Source organism: Gymnoscopelus microlampas, assembly GCF_963454915.1.
Source record: "Gymnoscopelus microlampas genome assembly, chromosome: 10".
Classification (NCBI taxonomy): domain Eukaryota; kingdom Metazoa; phylum Chordata; class Actinopteri; order Myctophiformes; family Myctophidae; genus Gymnoscopelus; species Gymnoscopelus microlampas.
In genome coordinates this window covers 44,598,250-44,618,624 of record NC_139947.1, presented here as the reverse complement: position 1 = coordinate 44,618,624, position 20,375 = coordinate 44,598,250, and the positions used below count along the sequence as shown (strand labels likewise).

The 20,375-nt window shown below is 43.0% G+C and overlaps 1 protein-coding gene across 5 annotated transcripts in view; it reads left to right on the top strand.

The window, feature by feature from the left end:
* lima1a (LIM domain and actin binding 1a) overlaps positions 1-15,768 on the top strand; it is a 20,930-nt gene extending 5,162 nt beyond the window's left edge. Inside the window, exons 1-9 of one of the 5 annotated variants that reach the window (XM_084068832.1) lie at positions 1,557-1,684; positions 2,628-3,089; positions 9,426-9,495; positions 10,546-10,640; positions 11,035-11,100; positions 11,638-11,689; positions 11,964-12,028; positions 12,146-12,279; positions 13,373-15,768. In XM_084068832.1, coding sequence (XP_083924958.1) covers positions 1,640-1,684; positions 2,628-3,089; positions 9,426-9,495; positions 10,546-10,640; positions 11,035-11,100; positions 11,638-11,689; positions 11,964-12,028; positions 12,146-12,279; positions 13,373-14,492 — 2,109 coding nt within the window. In that variant the 5' untranslated portion in view covers positions 1,557-1,639 and the 3' untranslated portion in view covers positions 14,493-15,768. Of the gene's footprint in view, positions 1-1,556; positions 1,685-2,627; positions 3,090-9,425; positions 9,496-10,545; positions 10,641-11,034; positions 11,101-11,637; positions 11,690-11,963; positions 12,029-12,145; positions 12,280-13,372 lie in introns of those variants that run through there. The other 4 variants (XM_084068833.1, XM_084068830.1, XM_084068831.1 and 1 more) reach the window with 4 other exon arrangements.
* The last annotated feature ends 4,607 nt before the right edge of the window (positions 15,769-20,375 follow it).

Genomic DNA, 20,375 nt, shown 5'->3' with positions numbered 1-20,375 from the left:
CAAGAAGAGGAAGTGTACCGGATTGCCTGATTGAGTCATCATTTTAGGAAATGTGCCCAACTGCCCATATAATCGCATGTGTCTGCTCACTCATACATAAGATACAAATCAGTATATCAGTTAACATAAATGTAATGGAAGGTTGGATAAAGTAAGAGAATGGAATAAGGGTAACCGTGGGATAGGAATAGATCAGTAGTTCTCAACTTTTTTTTGCTCTGTCTGGACCACTCGCATATTTCAGTTAAATAATGTCTGGGCTTGATATAATTTGTTGCACGCAATATCGGGCAACAAATTAAATCAAGTCCTTACCATTATTTACTTAAAAGCTTTTTCTCCCACACCACGCCTTCTTATATTTGATTCTTAGTCAGGATGGTGGTCCCTTGTTCACAATCAGTTGAAAACCCCTGATGTAGAGAGTTTCGACAGACTTTAACGGAATTTGTAACCAAGCCTCACACCCATACAAGGTAGCTGATGAGAAAGCAGCCTCAAAAACCGTTAGTTTTACACAAAACAGAGCGTTATGGTTGGTGGACAGGAAAATAATCAGTTTGTTTAAGTGCTTTGTCTTCTCTTTTACATGTATGGCAAGTTTCGAGGCATTTCCATTAGCAGTGAAGATGGCTCCAAGATATGTATAACTGTCACAATGCCTCACTGTAAACGAAGCAAGCTGAATAGGTTGCCTTCATCAGCTCCCACTATAGCCATAAACTTTGTTTTACTTTCACTAACAAGCAACATCTTGATCACATGACCCCAGAGATATGTGGGGTCATGTACGTTTTGGACAATCTGTGTGTATTGAAAAATAAAAGCAAAATGGCACAAGATGTAATTTGCACAAATGGCCGGGGCCTATATGGAGAGTGTTGATCCAAGGAATCCAGGTAAACAAATATTTAGATTGTATGATGACCCCACGGTTCAAGAGTTATAGGCCAAAACGTGAAGTGGGCTGTATAGCGCCACCATGATTTAGGGTGGAGGTTTGGCCTACTGTGAGTAGTTAAGTGCAAACTTGACTTTCACTTACAGTGAAAGGGGGTTTGGTGATTTTGCTTTTCTTTACCCATTTTAGTGTTTTACTGTCACAAACTGAGACTGCATTAAAGAATGAATTGGCTACAATTAAGCAAACAAAATTAAAAACAGAGATTTGGAGATGAGCGAGTGCAATGGCAATTTTGATTCCATCCTCTCTAACTTTCAGGGATGGGAACTATTCTATAATGATCTTGCCAGAGCAGAAAGATTTAGCTTTTTTTCAATAACAGTTGCTTTCCAAAGCTCTTTCTAAAACCAGGTTTGAGAACCAGGTAGCATTCTTCACAGCTAAAGATGGAAGCTTTCTTTTCTTGGCAGTCTCTTTCAACCCTTTTCTCATTTCCTGCACTTTCCCCCCCCCCACCCTTTCCTTCGCTGACTTTCTCTGTTTCTGATTTTCTCTCTCTCCCTCCGTCCCACCCACCCTCCCTCTCTGTTTCCTTCCCTCCGTCCTTTCCTCTCTCTGTGTTTCTCTGCGGTGTAGGGGGTGGGCTAGCTCCTTCATGCTGATCTGATCACTTCTCAAGGCTCACATCTGGGACAGCTTGTAACATTTCCAGCCGGTCAGCAGACACACACATACATGCCTCTCTGCCAACTGGACAGCCAGGTCATCAGCCTTATTCAGGTTTTTATGCTGTACCATACTTTGTCTAAAGGAAGCCTCTTTTCATATATTAGTTCTGTAACAAATAGTTAGGTAACCACAAGTGTTCTCTTCTTTATCCAGTACAGTCAGGTTAATAGAAGTGCATGCTGACTTGCTAATGGTTCTTTGTTCCTTGTCGCCTCTGTTATTTCCATTTATTTCCATCTCCTCTCTATTGTGTTGTTTCCCCTTGTTTGGTTTACTTTTCATGAATGCTCACTAGTTGTCCGGATTGTGTGTAAGCAATTTTACATTGAGTTTGCTAGCAGTTTGCTAGCCTCATTCAACAGTTGGTAGAGGTTCAAATGGCATGAATTCAACGATGATGGAATTCATAGAGTAAATTAAGAACAGATTTAGACATTTAGCCTGTACTATCATGCCAAAGGATTTTGAAAAAAAGTGTGGTCATATTTTAGGACTGATGTGTGACTATTTCTGTGAGTGGGTGTGTCACTTAGTGATATCTGTTATCTGTTCTTCCTTCTCACTGCTCTGAGTAGTGGTGCATCCAAATTCAGTGTGGTGATGTGGCTATGGGAGCTACATCAGTACACCCTTCCATGGAGCGACATACTGTATATGGTGACATATTAACAAATGTAATTTAAATAGTACAATAAACCTGTATGGGGCAAACATATTGTATGCTTTGTTTTAGCATACTCTTGTTTACGATATGATTGGTGTTGATCACAAGACAATGCATGTATACATACAGTATACATGTATACATGTGTGCCAGAGAGTTTAGAAAACCAGAGAACAAGACTTTAACATCATTTGAGTGTGCTTTTCTAGAATGCTTGATCCATCCTGATGTTTTTGGGGGCATTTTATTATCTTTTAAAATCCCTAGACACCAAGATGAAAAAACCTCTAATCTCTAAATAATAACCGGGTACCGACTCGTGTTCTTTAGGTAGTGGAACCCTTGCCACCAACCGCCCTCGGTGGAAACCTCAGTGCTCTGAAGAAACGCTGGGAGCTGCAGCAGCAGAAGCCACCTTCAAACCGTGTCTTGAATACAGCAAGCCGTAAGCCTAGACCCACTTCACAGATTGAGATCCAGGCTCTAACCCCAACAACGAAGGCCTGCTTTGAGGACCAGGGCCAAAAAATCCTGACCAGGGCTCAAACCCTGCCTGTAACCGAGAAAGAAGTTCTCTCCCAGGCCCAGACCGCTGAACTTCAGTCCAGCCGGCCCGAGTCATCCCATCTTCTTTTCGAAACCGACAACCAGGCGGACATGGAGAAAAAGCCTAGGGGAGATTCGGAGAGAGATGGAGGAACGGCGGTTGAGGTGCCCGCCTTAGAGAAGCCCAACGTCCCCCTTAACAGCCTTAAGATGATGTTTGAGACGGGAGAGAACCTGACCAATAAGGCAAGTCCACCTTCAATGTTGTTGACCAAGTGTGACGTGTTCATTAAGTGCAGAAATGCTCATGATGAGCAAGTGTTTCACTGACCATCAGATTTTGTTCGATGTCCTTTTCTTATACTAATTTGCTGACACTATACTGCCCAAATTGCGTGATGCGTTAAAAGGTTCACAAGCCTGCGGTGCTGACCCTAATGCCATAATATACAGAAATAGTCTCTGATGGGGTTTGGATCATGTAAATAGTGTCTGCTTGTTCTTCAGGTCAGCTTCCCCTCCAAGTGCTATCATGCTACCAGTCACATGGTGCTGCCTCGCTTCACCACCCCTCACACACACACACATTTCTCCTCCTCAGCTGACTAGAAACTTGGACCTTTGCATCCTACCGGGCAAGTATCAATAACATGAAGTCATTCGCGCCCATTGTCCATTTCGCACCCTGCAGGCTGCTTGCGGGTATTTACCAAACACCAAAGCGGTACCAGGCAGACATCCAGTCATGCTTACATGTAAGGCGAGGATGCTTTATGGTGCAGCATGTGAGTGGTCGCACCCTGGAGCTGCCAGACAGAGGCTTCATTTACTAATGACAGGGAGAGAACAGAAGAAGTCATTATGAGGTTTTCAGAAGCAGAGCAATGCTTTTTGAAATACCATAACGGAGATGTTCTAGAAATGAACAATGCTTATGTTCAGAGAAATAGGAACATAAGCATTTGATAAATCTTACTGTATATCTTCAGAACCCTGGCATTTCCTTCATAAAAGGTTATTTTATGTGCACAAAGTCTCTCAGGATCAAATCGAAAGAACGATTTTGTTTGTTTTAAAGGGAAAATCTACATACTGTATTACCACACTGCCATTGAATATCAGTAACAATTTCATTCAATATGTGGAACTTTGAGAAACTACCTAGTGGAGTAACTCACAGGATGTGACTGTTCTCCTTTGAGAAGCTTGGTGAGCACTGAGCAGACACACCTTGGCTGCACCCCTTGAACCATGAGTCAGACCCAGTTCCTCCCACTGCTCTCCCTGTGATTGTGTGAAATTCCTGCTTATTCGTTGTAGTGTTCTTTTCCCCCCACAATCTGTTTTTGAAAGTGAAAGTGATCAAAACAGTAATAGAGCAGCAAAGCGGGCAAGTATTAAACAAGACTATTCACCACAAAACAAGGACTTGACACTGTTAACACCACACTGAAATAAAATCAAAAAGAAAAGGACAAAACGTAAAACAAAATGAAGGAAACAACCTATTGAAACGGAAAATACAGACAAAAACTGAAACTGAAATTAAGACATTAAAGAAGTATCACTGGTAGTTATAAGATTGCTGGTCGTTCCGCTGTCCAACATGCCACCGTTCATTTTTTGCTTATTCATTATTGTGAATCTAATGAAGTAATGAAATTAGTGTTTTTTTTTTCCCTCCCCCCATCAAGGCCACCAGAGTTGTAGACCTAGGCTTATTCTCTGGAAAGTATGCCATTAATCTTTGATATTGAGATGGGGATTGTTTGAGATTTTGAATGATCCAAGACAAAGAAAATATTATATGTATGCGGTATGCGCCACACTATTTCCTGACTTGACTGACCTTGCATGAGATCAAGGGGAAATTTTTAAGTACTGTAAATAGAAGGATTTGGGATTTGAGATCATTTTGATGCATGTTTGTTATACTGGTGAGTGGTGAGGCACTGTTCCTCCACTGAAAGTCAGAGGAGTTGTTTTGGTGGGAAATGTGAGAGGCTAAAATGCCTGTAGACGTTGTGCTGAGCGACTGTTGTGGCGGCAGTCAAGTGCCCAATCCTGTGCCCCGTGCTTCTCTTTGTTGAGGCCCCCTTTCCAGAACGCTGATGTAATGGAGGGAGGCTGCAAGGCTCATGACTTCAGACAGCTGATCCACTCACTGGGCTTCTTCAGATGACTCTGCCTCCCCAACGGCTATCAAAAGATAGATGCCCCCCTTTCTTCTACTCTCTTCTACACCACTCCTCTACTACCGCCCCACCCCATCCATCATCAGCCTTCTCCCTTTTCTCCTCACCTGCTCTCCCTTCTGTCTGTTTTGCTGCTTCTCTCATTCCTCTCTCATCCCTTGCTTTCCTCTCTGTTGTATCATGGAAGCCCTGTTCCTCTTGTCTTGCTTCTTTCACCCCTCTCTTCCTGTCTGAACACTCCCTCCCTCTGAACTCCCAGGGGGGGAGACTCATGCAGTCATGAAGCAGACGTGCTCTGAAATTAATTGACCCCCCGCACCCCATCGCCTCCCTCCCTCCGCCTCCCTCCGTCTCCCCCTAAAATCCCCAGTCACTGGCCCAGCCCCACCCATGCTCCCCCTTCACTCCCTCCTGCCCACAGTCCCCCTCTACCAGCTGCTCCTCTTCTGCATCAACCCCCCCCACCACCCTCACACTGGTTCCCTGTTGTGTGCCCGTCTCTATATTCCATGGCTAGAGGATTGTAATAACAGTAAAAAAGAAAAAGGAGACACCCCCCCCAAAATCCCTAGCAACACACACGACACACTTTACCCCCTCCCTTTCTTACTGCACATCATCATCCCTGTACATCAGGCAACGCCCCCTAATTCCTAATTCCACACCCCCTTCCAAACACCTGCTCCCAATGTGGGTAACATGGATCCAGTCGAACCCCCCCCCCCCCCCTACACACACACACACACACCCCGCCTCCCCAATCCATAGTATCCTCCCCTCACGCAACCTCCTCCTACAACATCTCTAGAGGCCCTGCCCCTTGCTCGCTCCCCTCTCTGACTCAGGGGACACACCAGCCAGACTGGTCCCTCTCTCTCTCTCTCTCTCTCTGTCTCTCTGCTCTGGAGTTGGATGCAGTGTTAGATTGTGCTAATGTGTAGAATTGAGTTAGAAGTAGATTAGACTACTATTTGACTCTTCATTGCAAGCGCTTCCCCTCTCCATCCGTTCAGCTGTCTCTCTCTCTCTGTTAACGGATCCTCCTCCTTCACTAGAGGTAGATATGGTATTGGTTTGTTTCAGTTTGACCTCCATATGGTGTTTGGGTGACTCTTTGTTTGTGCCTCTGAACAGGCCCCCTTTGACTGAGACCTAGTTTTATTACTGCAGTCTTAAAACACTCTCCACTTTGTCTTTTTTCTTTTTTTTTCACTGACTTCTCTGTTGGACTAAAATGTTTTCATTGAGGCTTGAATGAGGTCTTTTTTTCAGCTTCACACTGGCTGACTTTTCTGTGGTACGAAAGTACCCTTAAGACGAATTAGCTTCTCAAGGACCGTTTTATCGGCTAGCTTTGCACGTGTCAATGGTTCTTTTTCATCTCGAATCAACTTTCTTTGAACATCGAAAATATGTAGTTTCGGCTGGTTATATTGAAGGCTGCTCTCTAAAATTCTGTGACCCATGCTTGCTGTAGGTGAGTACACGGGTCATAGTCTGCCTTTCAATTTTTTGGGGGTGTGTGAAAACTGTAATAGTATATGTCTGAGTGGGGTCACTCCAGGCACAGGGTGGGGCTGTGGAGGGACTTATGTCAGTCTGTAAAGCTTAAATAGTATCTGGATTAGAGGCAGGTTCTTTGTCTAGTCTGCTGATCAGACCCCCTGAGACCAGCCCAACCTGGTAGGCCCTGCTGCTTGTTTACATCCTACTACCACTGACCCCCCCCCCCCTAACTGTGTACACACACACACACACACACACACACACACACACACACACACACACACACACACACACACACACACACACACACACACACACACACACACACACACACACACACACACACACACACACACACACACACACACACACACACACACTCTTGTGTTGTGAACCGCCACCAGCCTGTGCAACCATCCACCCCCATCTTTAAACCACCACTCATGGGATAGAACCATCATCATTATGATGATTGTCTTTTTATTTAGGTGATTTGTCTCCTTTCTGAAATAACCAGCATTAGTGGCCACAAGCTCCCGTGCCCTCCCTACTTGGTGACTGCATGTTTGTGTGCTCATATGCTCCCCTCTCTCTCATGGTCTCCCAGGCAGACTATAACACACACCTAGCCTATACTTCCTTAAAGTGATGTTGCACTTTGGGTACTTTGTAGAACCTTGGGTTGCATAGCTACTGTATGGGTAGTCAAAGTTATTGGCGACCATCATCTTTATTTGTTGCTTCTATGTTCTGTGATTGTGGAAACGGAATTAGTTACTCCATTCACTCTCATTTTATGATGAAAATGCCTAAAAATCACTGTTAGCAAATGATGAACAAATGCAAACAATGTGGATTCTGCCACTATTTGCATTTTTTATTTTTTATATTGTGATAAAAATGGCTTCCATTATACCATACTAACTTTCCAGTAATAGAAAGCCTGCGGTTTCTATTAGCTTGGATTCCCCATCGATGATGTCAGTTTATGAACTGTCCACAGCCCTCCTCTGAGACACAGACCAAGTAGACAAAAATGGTGCCACATTATAATGATCATTGGTGAGGACTATTTATATGAAGATATGTTGAAAATTGGTGAAGTCGTCCTTTAATGTCAACCCATAAAAGGGTTTAAAAGCACACTGAAAGCACACATGTGAAAAAAAAAGTGTAGGTAAATGCCTACAATAAAGTTGTGGCAGTGGAATTTAGCATGAATTTAGGATATAAGGCTGTCACCATCATAATTTTTGCAGATTATTTATTTTGAATTTCAGTCATTAAACATTGAGTTGAGCAATTTAACTAACTTGAGGCTGTATTCTGTTGGACCTGTTTTCCCACTTGTATTTTAATTATGAAACGGTTCTTCCAAATCCCATCCTTAAACAATATAACCAGAAGTGATAATTTATCCTTTTGTAAATATTGAGTTTACATAATGTAACCATATGAAGTTAAATGAACGCTGAGGGTTTTACTGTGTACTGGCATTATAAATGTCTCACCAGATCCTCGGTGTAGGCTAACCTGCTGAAACCTGCACATTGTCTCTGTTTGCTTTACCCAGACAAGCAACCGGACGCTTTAAGACCCAGCAGCCCCTGGGGATCAGGTGAATGAGCCCAGAACAAGTTGGCTCAGTGCTGGCAACTCCACAGACTTGTAAAAACCTTTTGAAACTCAAATGTGCCACTCAACCAAATTACAGGCCAGCGTGTGTTGGTCGAGAATTTGTTGGACCAGGTGTAAGAGTGACTCTATTGAGCCTAATTTATACCTCGTATAATTCAACCCTTTAGATTGAAGGCTGTTGTGTTCTGTGTGTCCTGGCCAGGTGTGCGACTGCAGGCCATGTTTGTTGTTGTTGCAAGAACCTATTGTTGTCTGTCTCTGAAGAGCATGACCTGGGGCCGTGACACTGCGGGAGGCAGTGTGAGAGTGTACAAATGTACATTTGTATTAGGGCTGCTCAATACATTTTATTTTCAATCACAATTTTATTAAAGTGAACAAAGTTGTTAAAGATAAGTTAATGTACGTAGATAAAACAAGTCGCATTCCGGTCGCATTCCGTTAGACAATGATGCTCTCAATTTGCCTTGGGTTATAAATAAAGGGCACCCGCCTCCCTAAAAGCCCAAACTCACTCCGTTAGGCTGTGGCAAGTTTAGTTCAGCTCAAGCCAAGGTGAGGGAAGGAGAGCTTTTGGTCAACAAGAAGGGTAAAACCAATTCAGCTGTTAAGCAACACTTTGGTTTCAAGGAGTCTAGCAAGGAACAACAACATATATTGTGCAAGATTTATTACACAGTGATGTCTGCACTGTCCAGTAGGCAATACGACCAATTTGTTTAATGATCTGAAATTCAAATACGAAGTGATCTATGACCAAACGATAAAGAACCCAAAAAAAAAAAAAGTTCTCATGTTCAGAAATTTATGATGTTTCTGAAGTCAATGAATCAATATTGCCCAAAGTAATTGTGATTATATAATTAAATGAACACAGGAATTTACTGTGGAATTTACTGTGTGCGTGCGTGCGTGCGCGCGCCTACAGGTCACTTGTCTCTTGTCCAGCTGCTGTGTTTAGACAGGTTTACCATCTCAGGCTCCATCCCTGAGCTCATAAAGGGATTAAAACATGCTAGACAGGGTGCACCCGTCCACCCCCCCCTCGCTCTCTTTTTCTCCCTTTGATGCCCTGTTGGATTCACGTTTCCCCCTTTGATCTTCCTAAGGGGCATCGCCCGGTGGTTTGTGCTAATGACTGTGCCATGTGAAAATCACATGACTGAGGTTTAGGTACACTTTCAAGTATGTGTGTGTTTTACGTGTTTCATAACTCTGACCAGCCCTGTTTGTGTGTTTACAGGTGACCAGAGAGCCTACAAGGAGTGGAGGAAACGACAGCAACATAGACAACATGGACCAGCTGCTCGAAGGTACACGCACGCACACTCGCACGCACACGCACACGCACACAGATAAGAAATGGTGGCGGGCTCATCAGGTGAGATATCAGGTTTTGTTGATTAAATTAATGCTGTTCTTAGTTCTTCTTGTCTAGTTGATCACAAGACCTACAAATAATGTTTGTGAATGAGGCTGTCTTATACTGATACATAGGCAAATAACCCATGTCCTACCAAAATGTCAAATGTACCAAATGTCAAAGTCTCTGACATCCTCTGGATGGATTACATCCTTCCCGGCTCTGCGCAAACGTTCCAAAGTGATGACCAGAGCATGGAGGAATACTGTGTACTCAGCAGAACATTGAGCGACGCACAGGAAGGGACAGACTCGGTTTCCTCCTGACTGTACCACACTCCTGACCTGGTGTTGTGTACCACAGCTCTGTTGGCTGACTTTGACTGGGCTGGGGTGACGCAAATACTGAACACTGAAACACTGGGCGGTTTCACTAGTTACTATCTGGACAGTAGAATAAGTGTTGAAATTCACAATGGCATTAAAAAGGACGACTTCACCCATTTTGCTCTTCATATAATTGGTCCTCACTAATGCTCATGATAAAATGGTAAAACAAAATCCTACTCTGTCTGATTTTTATTAAGGCAAGAGTAATGGCTTCCATTTTAGAATGCTAACTTTCCAGGAATAGAAAGCCTGCAGTTTCTGTTAGCTTTGATTCCCCATGATGACGTCACTGGTAGGCGGGTTTCTGAACTGTCCACAGCCCTCTGAGACAGAGTAGAAAAAAATGGTACCATATTATCACATGATAATAGAGGACCAATTATATGAAGATAAGTTGAAAATGGGTGAAGTCGTCCTTTAATTGAATCTAACCTCTTCTTGACACACACACACACACACACACACACACACACACACACACACACACACACACACACACACACACACACAGACACAGACACAGACACAGACTGAGAGAGTGAGTTGGAGGTATTAAGGAGAAATTGTGTGGGAGTTTCTTAGTATAATCATGACTGTCTCTCTTCTGTCAGATGGAAGTCTTGTGGATTCCACTCCTCTCCGTGACAGGATGGCTCTCTACCAGGCTGCCATCTCCAAACAGGAAGTCCTCCCCAACTCAATCAGTGTGAGTATTTGAGTAGTCTTCGATGTTCCTTAGTATATTGTGGTAGCTGATCTTTCTGTAAGGGGCTTTTACTTCTTTGACTGTGATTCCCCAGGGGTCAATGATTGGTCCACTCCTTTTTGTTTGTACAAGCTCATGACGCGCTTCATTGCGCCACTTAAACACAGAAGCTTGAATTCCAGTGTGTGAATGTAGTTTAAATCATATTTTCATGCACTAAATATTTTTATCCAGCACCTGGCCTGCTTAGATTTTGCATGTCCACATGGTCTTTTGGTTCTTTTTCTCCTTAAAGGAAAAATGTTGTATGTTGTCATAGCAGGAACCTCCTCCCATAATGCCCTACCCTCCTCAGTCTTACCTCTGCTCTCTCTATCTTACATACCTTTCACAGAGTGATCAACTTGACACTTACTGTGGCAAACAGAAGGAGAATGTTCCTCCAGGCACGTTGGACGTGGTAAGCACTACAGTTTTATCCAAGAAAGGGCAAAGAGTCAAAGTAGGGTTACGTTTCAGTTCCTACTTGTTCATAAAAAGTCATCTCGAAATGACTGAACTATAATAAACAGGCATATTTATGTGTTCAGTTTTCTTTTCCTGTTTGGGAAATCATGGGATCACCCGTTCGTAGATATCTTCTGTAAAAGCTAAAATAAAAAATACCGAAGGCAGCCTATCATACATGCTTGATTCCTAAGCTTACACTAGAGTGTTTATGTTGTACATAAATGCTGTTCGATCTCTCAAAGACTCATCTTTATTGTCACATCACAGGTTTACAGGTGTAAAACTGTGGGTGAAATGTGTTTGTTTGCAAGCTCCATCGTTTTAATTGTTTCCAGAAAGATAAAAAAAAGAAAGAAAGGGGGGGGGGCAAGGAAAAGGAAAAAGGAGTGTAGAGTATCTTGTGACCCTATCAGGGCATGACACATGAAGAAGAAATCAATCAAATCCCACTTAAGTGACCAGATCCTGTCTCATCATCTCTCCCCAGGGTCCATCCTCTGAGCCCAACAGCAGGAAAGCCTCCACTTCAGAGAGCAATGGTAATGTACTGTCCATGTTCTCTGCTCATATACTGTAAAGTCACTATCACTACTGTCTTGTTGTTGTTCTAATTGTAACAATTATTGAATTCCCTGCCTGAATGACGTTTAAATGCTCCTCCCTGCTATATCTGAAGCCTGCAGTGGATTTCCTGTCGGGCTGTTGAGCATCTTCTCCATGTACTGTACATCGTTAAAACGTAAATTATGTACAAAGGCTCCCTCTAGTGGTCAGTGTATTACTGCTCGTTCTCATGCTAGTGTCTTATCCAAGCAGGCTCCAGTGCTGACATAGCGGTGTCATCCGCTCAGAAAGACCCGTCTCCCAAGACCCCCAAGGTGAGTCCGCACTGGTAGTAGTACCCGGTCAGTCAATATTTCACTCAGTCTCACAAGGTCATTGATTCACAGACATGCTCGCCATTTCACATAATACTCCTCGATTGTCATGTGCAGAGCTTCCGTCTACCAGTGAGGGAGACCTGTGTGTCGTGTGTGAAGACGGTGTATCCACTGGAGAGGCTGGTGGCCAATCAACAGGTGTACCACAGCAGCTGCTTTCGCTGTTCACATTGTAACACCAAACTGAGGTGAGGTGAAACACACACACACACACACACACACACACACACACACACACACACACACACACACACACACACACACACACACACACACACACACACACACACACACACACACACACACACACACACACACACACACACACACACACACACACACACACACACAATCAATCACACAATCACTCACACAATCATACAATCACACACACACAATCACACAAAATCATCAAGTACAATTCATATACAAGCAAGATATTCTAGTAAACTCTCCTGTTCATTAGTAAATTAAAGGAGTAGTTCACCCACGAAATGACTTCATTTCTATTGTTTACCTACCTGTCTTTGACATGCTCAGAGTTTCAGTTTGTAAAACATTCCTTAACGGTGAATCCAGAATCCAAAAATGAAGAAAAAACTTGATGAATGGAATTAATCAGAGACTCCACGTAACATCAGCAAAACAAGGAAAAGAAATCTGTCCATAAAGTCCAAAACACTGCTCATATTATCATTTAGATTCTGTTCTACCGAAGTCCGCTGAGAAACGCTCCAGGAATATCACCAAAGAAGAGGAAAATCAACTTTAAAACACCCCAGAAGCTAAAGCGTCTCATGCACGAAAGACGCACGTGCCTGGGCACTCGTGTGCATGTGAATAAGCTCGGGTTGAACCCTACAGGCACACCCCATGTGCGTTCTTCACTTGTGCTGCATGAGCCGGTTTAGCTTCCGGGTGTTTTAGAGTTCTTTGGTAATATTCCTGGAAAGTTTCTCAGCGGACTTCGGTAATACAGAATCTAAATGATTATATGAGCAGGGTTTTGGACTTAATGGATGGATCTTTTTCTGGATTATTATTTTGCTGTTATGTGGAGTCTCTGATTAATTCCATTCAAGTTTTTATTTAATTTTTGGATTCTGGATTGACCGTATGAAGGAATGTTTTACAAACTAAAACTCTGCGCAAGTCGTGGACAACACCAGGTAGGTAAACGATAGAAATAAAGTCATTTCTTGGGTGAACTACAACAAGTTCTGTGCAGAACCTTTTTCAGTGTTATTTTTCTAATAGTGTTTGTCTCCCTCTCCTGGCTAGCTTGGGAAACTACGCGTCATTGCACAGCAACGTGTACTGCAAGCCCCATTTCTCCCAGCTCTTTAAGGCCAAGGGCAACTATGACGAGGGATTTGGCCACCGGCCCCATAAGGAGCTGTGGGAGACCAAAGGTGAGGAGGCCTCTCCCCAGACCAAGAGCCAGGACAAGCCAAAGAGTCAAACCACTTCCCCATCCTCGGACCTGGAAAGCCCCAGTGTGGAGGAGTCACCATTGGCCAAAGTAAATGTTGTGATGGCCACCATGGAGACTCTAGTCCAAGGATCAGCAGAGAAAGTTGAGCGACCCACTGAGACCCGCAGGTTGAAGATCTCCTGGCCACCGCGCACCGAGCCGGACGATGTGACCGGCCGCTCGCCTGTCTCGACTGAAGACGGTGGCTCAAACGGTGGCTCAAGCAATAAGCCAGTCCGTGCCAAGTGGCCCCCAGGGGATGACTCCCCCTCATCTCCGGAACAGAAGCTCGAGGACAACGAACTATCAAGCCTGCGTCGGACCGGGTCGCTGAAGGAGCGCAGCATGGCATTCACTTTGGCCAGCCCAGCCCGTACCAATCCTTCTCCTGAGACTAGGCAACAGAGCCCTCCACCCTCTGACTTGCAGGCCATGGATGAAAGAGAGACCAGCCCGGAACCCACCAGCATGGACCAATCCTCAGGCAGCCACACACCCACCGACGATGGCTGTGTGGACGTGCACACCAGCTCAGGGGAGGAAGAGGCAGGGGAGGTAGCGATGAAGAAAGGTGAAACATCAGACACTTGCCTCGCACAGGAGGAGGAGTGCAACGACACTCGAGGAGGAGAAGAGGAAAACGGACAGGGGGAGAAGATGGAGCAAGAGGAGATGGAAGGAGACACGACAGAGGAAGAGCTGCCCCCTCTGAAATGCCAGGAGAATACCACGGAGGCCACGCCTGTCTCGTCCCCCGATAGCGAGGTGGAGGTCAGCCGGACCTCCCAAGATGTGGGGTTCTGGGACAGCGAGGAAAGGGCGGAGGAGGAAGATCAGCAACACCAGCAGGAAGCACTGTCTGTCGAGGAAATGATCAAACGAAACCGCTACTACGAGGACGACGAGGACGAAGAAGAGATTGTGTGATCTCTATCGCCTGTCTGTCCTCACGGCCTGTCTGTCCTCGCGGCCTTCCCCTTACCTCAGGGTGACTCTTCATGTCCTCTGCCCTAAACACTCGTCACTGCAGTGTCTGCACTCAACACTGAGCAATTTGCTTGTGCCTCTAAGAAATGTTCCAATCCTTTTCATAACATTTTTTAAATACATTCTATTTCCTTCCCCATGAGCTCGAGTTTCATGAATGTAAAGTGCATTTGGTACACTGAAATAAGTTCTAAGAGTAAAACGGAGTAGTTCATCTACCACATCCCCACCCTCCCACACGCGCGCACACATGTGCGCTACATGTGACATTTAACACTTATTTTAGACACATGTCCAAATTTTATGAAATCATGAAATTTATTCTATTTATGTTGATGGCAATAGCGATCTTCAATTTTCCAGGATGTCTCCCAGCTGGCCAGTGGCCACCTGTTTCACAAAGAAAAGATTGAAACCGTCCTTCATGTTTTCTAGTTGTTTTTAATCCCATAGAGGGGGAGAGAGCTACTATGGTCTTGTCATGTTTAATGTCGCCACCAGTAGTTGAAAATACATTTTGGAAATACATTTTGGATTTTCCACTCATCTATATGTAGCACGTTTAAGCCTGATTCATACAGTATACTTAGTTTTGCACCGAAAATAGCTGATCTACAAGCCCACAGTGTGACTCATCACTGAGTAATTAAAGGAGTAGTTCACCCAAAAAAGTCAATTATTTAGTTTTTGTCGCATTCCTAAGCCAATAATTTGATGCGGAAAGATGCTAAGTCTCCTACTGGAGACTGCCGGTCATCAAATTATTTGCTTAGGAATGCGACAAACAAAAAAATCTGTGTAATTGATAGAAAATAAGTAATTTTTTGGATGAACTACTCCTTTAACATTACTCAATAGCATGAGAGTGGATTGGATAAATAAAGTAAATGGAGATGATGTGAATAAGTCCCATTTCTACAGCTTTGGTTTGTGAGCTTTTGAGTATGAATCTTTCACTTTATTCTGACTGTTTGTACGTACAGAACATCTACCCTTCTGTTCACCATATAGTTGCATTAGGACAAATGTCACAATTATCTTCATGTTATAATAAAGTAGTTTTTTTTCTATCAGGGACCAAAAATCTTAATTTTGTTCATTTAAATAAATAAAGTATTGATATACACAAGTCTTGCTGCATTGAGTTGTGCAACACATATATGGACATGTCTTCAAGTAAAGTGCTATTGATATAAATTCCCAGAACCTGTAGTGAGATGGCAGAGAATATTGGAATGCATTTGGCAACAAGCAAGTAAAATAAACGGGGATAAAACCACAATATCCTGGATATGAAATGTACGTATACACATTTCTGTAGTGGTTGTTGTTAAAGTGGCATATCACATGACATGACGCTGTTTCTATTGTTGAAAAAGCAAAAAAAGGTATAAATGCATATCTGAGAGCAATACTTTCCACCCATATTTTGGGATGTTTGATTTTACTTAACTAATTGTAACCATTCTAATTATCTGTTGACTCACCCTGCTGTTTCATTTGTTCTCATGAAGAATGGAGCCATAAAATAGATAACCGCTTTTACTGGCAGTGTTGCCAAGGCTGCTTATTATAAGCGACTTTGGCTTTTATTTCTGTCAAGTAGCTTGTAAATATGGCAGTGCTGGATGAAGTACTCACATTCTTTACTTAGTACAAGTCAAGTATCAATGCCGCAATGTAGAAATACTCTGTTACAAGTAAAAGTCTGGTATTGGCATCGAAATCTACTTAAAGCTGCGCTATAGGCCTAACCTTTTTTTAATGTCTGTATGGTAGAGTAAGTTAATACAAGATAACTTATACAATTAGGGTGGTTGCATTTTGTCTCCCTGCTCTTCTATTGAGACATTTAGATAGTGTCAAAGGTCATGTCTCACCTAGACACAGGATCTGACAACTTTTGACCTGATTTGTCAAGATTCAATTTATCCCCTGAGCAAGCAGGCAGGCTCTATTAGCTCAAAGGTAAAAAGTTCGGGACTTACAGTAAATCAGCTAACAGGAAAAAAAAACGGGTAGAAACCGGGTTCAAATTTGAGGTAGAAGAGGAAAGTTACATAGTGCAGCTTTAAAGTACCAAGAGCTAAAGTACTCATTATGTATGTACCATTTTCAAGTGTTCAAATGTATAAATGTGTAAACATCTTGAGAATAGCCGATCTACAAGCTCAAGCTTGCTCAAGATTGTTTTGAGATGTTTTGGGATTCTGGTTTTGGAGAGAGGAGTGGCTCTTAAAACTAAAAAATCAAGTTAGTCGCTAAAGACTCAAATGCAGTCATCACCAGCCACTTCTTTGGCTGGTGACGGCATACTCGGAGTCTACTCGCTACAGTGAGTATATCACAGGGAGAACGTGGTGGCCATGTGTTCATTCAGTGTTTGGGTTAGCTCAAATTCTATGTTGCTTTTACTGTACTTCATAATAGTCTGAACAAAAATTTGAATAGTCTGACCAGATTCAATTTAAGTGTTTTCTAACATAAGTACTTTAATAAATAGTACCCCACTCGAAGGGTTTATCCATCTAATAAAGGTACTATACTCCCCCAGCAACCCAATTGTTTCCAATAGATGTTCCAGTTGAGAGACCAACTGGAAAAACCTGTATGCAGTATTTAGGATACTCAAGGTACCTGTAGTAATTTTCCCACATCCACCAGTTTTGAACTCCAGGCCGAAGGAAGGGCAGAGAATCATCAGAGTGACTTGTTATCACATCACAGGTTTACAGGTGTAAAGTGGGTGAAATTCTTTTTTGTGCAAGTTCCACCATTTGTAGTTTTCAGGAAAGGGGGGGGGGGGCATTGAGGGAGAGCAAGGAGAAAAACAAAGAAACAGGTCAAAAGAAAAATCTGAGATAGGCTACATGTATAGATATACTAGACCGACGCCCTTCAGGCACTGGCCTACTCGGGTGCACGCAAGTTGGTGAACGATGCAAGTCGGAAAATACATGCCCATATGTTTATGCAGTACTCCTTTAGCCTCAGGCTCATTTTCTGACATGCCACCACCAACACAGGCGAAGCGGTACAAACGTGACACAAAGCTCAGCAAATCGGTGAAGCCGACGAGTCAGGTTAGCCAATCGGGAAAGTCGGTTCCCACACCGGCTTCCCTAAAACGCCAAGGACGCTTCGCAATGCAGACTAAGAATAGACAGTTTGTGCCTAAACAGAAGTTAACCACTTCCTAAACAGTATGTTAAGTTAACCGGCATCTCTGCCATTGTCACACAATCTAAGTAGTGTACAAATCAAAGTACAGTACGCATAAAGGTATTGGTTTCCAACTGCAAGCCAGTTTTGGTTTGACAGGGCACTTTCAGTCACAAAAATACAACACCAATAATATACAATTCTGAAGAAAAATTATAAGAAAACAGAAAATATATCAAAGACATAACTATAAATCACAGTAGTCATGGTGGCAAGGTTGTTGGTTGGTAACAGTAGAGGTGGGTGATGGCTGATTTAAGCAGTCACAATTGGCCTTAGCCCAATCTGTGACCTCCCTCTTCGCTGTAGCTCTGGGAATCGGTCACATAGCATTACCATCTGGCAGGGGGGGCGCCAAGTCTATTTTTTAACTCCACACACTAAAGGGTGCTGCTTTAATTTCAGAGCATTCTGATTTTGACATACAGTAGAGCGCCCCGATAGCCCTTGTCCCCCCTTCTTCCCTTTTTATTATGGAAATAACAAAAACATGGAGCTTGCAGAAAACTGAATTTCGCTCAGTTTTACGCCTGTAAACCTGTAATGTGACAATAAAGTTGATTCTGATTCTGTTGCCATTTTCATTTCATTTAAATTAATTCTGAGTCTGAATGCACCCTAAAGGAGAATCTATGTTTGTTTCATCTGTTCTTGTTCGAACATATTATTTCCATGTGTCTGACCACTTTATGGTTACAACCAGTGGTTTGAAGCAGTGTTTCTCAAACTTTTAAATTTCAAGGACCACCAGTTTGGCATGCGTTAGGCCACGGACCCCTTTAACTCCAAGAGTGTACAAATGGAACCAAATGGACCTGTAAGGGTCCATTTGGTTCCATTTGTACACTCTTGGAGTTACAGAACCTGAAGTGTCCATTTGATTCTTAATAGGGGTGTGCCGATACACTAATTTCACGAAACGATACGATACGATATTTGGCTCACAACTTCGATACGATTTCGATACGATACGATACGCACTTTTTTTATTATGAAAATATATGGAGGAGAAAAAAAGAAAATGCAAACAAATAATTCTGTTTTTGCATTATTCAGACATGCAAACTTGTAGCTTTTCAGCTACAATAGCCGTTTTGAATCCAAATAGTATGACACCTGACCCGAAAAAAAAACATGTTGTCACTCTTTTCACTTCGGGGCCGTTTGCATGCCTGATTATTATGATTGTAAAAAAAAAAAAAAAAAAAAAAAAAAAAAAAAAAATTCAAAAACGATATTTTTTCCCCCCAAAACGATACATATCGTCGCGAAAACGTATCGCGATATATCGCGGGACGATATATCGGCACACCCCTAATTCTTAACTATCAATCATTTAACTGGGGACCATTTAACCGAATCCCCTCAAGGACCCTTGGGCGTCCCCAGACCCCACTTTAAGAACCACTGGTGTAAAGAGAGAGTGGAGATTAGTCCATTCATTCCAATGGACCAACTGTTTTCACAACAGTTTCCGGATGACAGAGCCTCTCAACAGCTACAATTATAATTTAGGCATTTAGCAGACGTTCTTATCCAGAGGGACTTACAAGTGCAAGATCAGAGTAAGTAGCAAAACAAATATGAATAACAAAAACGTGAACAAGTAACCAGCATACTATATATCTGCATAGAAAAACTTGCATCTATTGGAAAAAAGGGGGGTGAGGGGGGGTACAAGGACACAGGAGTGCTAGGGGGTGAGGTGGAGTCTGAAGAGGCGAGTCAGAGCTTTCAGATTGCGGTGGGAAATTAATTGGTAGCCAGTCTGCAGTTCTGACTGCAAGGGCTCCCCCTTCATTCCACGGTTTGGAAGCCAGGAGGTAGAATATTCTAAGATGTCTAGAGTATGACCAGGGTGTTTAAGGGCGGCCTTCCTGTGTTAGCTGATCTACTGCAAGTGAGCGGGTACAGTTGTGGGGTTAGATCATGTCTTGAAGCTATGGGGGTGCCACGCTCTTGGTTACCTTGTAGGCCATCACCAGTTCTCTGAAGCAAACACTAGCAGCAAAGTGAAGTTGACACGCAGCAAAGGACGTCAGGATCGGTATTCGAACCTGCGACACGCTGTTAGGCATTAGAGCCTACAGTACATGTGGTATGCGCCTGGACCACTAGCCCAGCGGGTGCCCTGTGATACACTTTTAAAAGGGTGAATGTTAAATAATCTGAATTTATATTATCAGTACATCTGAATATGTGCATGTTAATGGATTAGGCTTCATGGCTACGATAATAACCATGATGTTCATACAATAATATATTGATATGGAAATGCATACTGTAGGAACAGAATTGTTTAACACCATTTTAACTCAAGATGTAAAGAGAAAGGTAAAGCAGAGTTAAACGATAAGGTCCTGGGGTGGGTTTAATCCCAGGGAACAGTGTGGTCAGTGCATTAACAGACTGAGCCACCAGGGTGCCCCAATCATCTGTGTTTTTTAAATAATCAATGAATGTCAGGCAGGCATCATTACAGTATGTACATGGAATGAAAAGAATTGTCCCAAGACAAACCTACACAACTTGTGTAAATCACAGCTTGTGGCTATACAACTTGTGTAAATCTGATGATGTAAATTTTTAATCAACATAAAT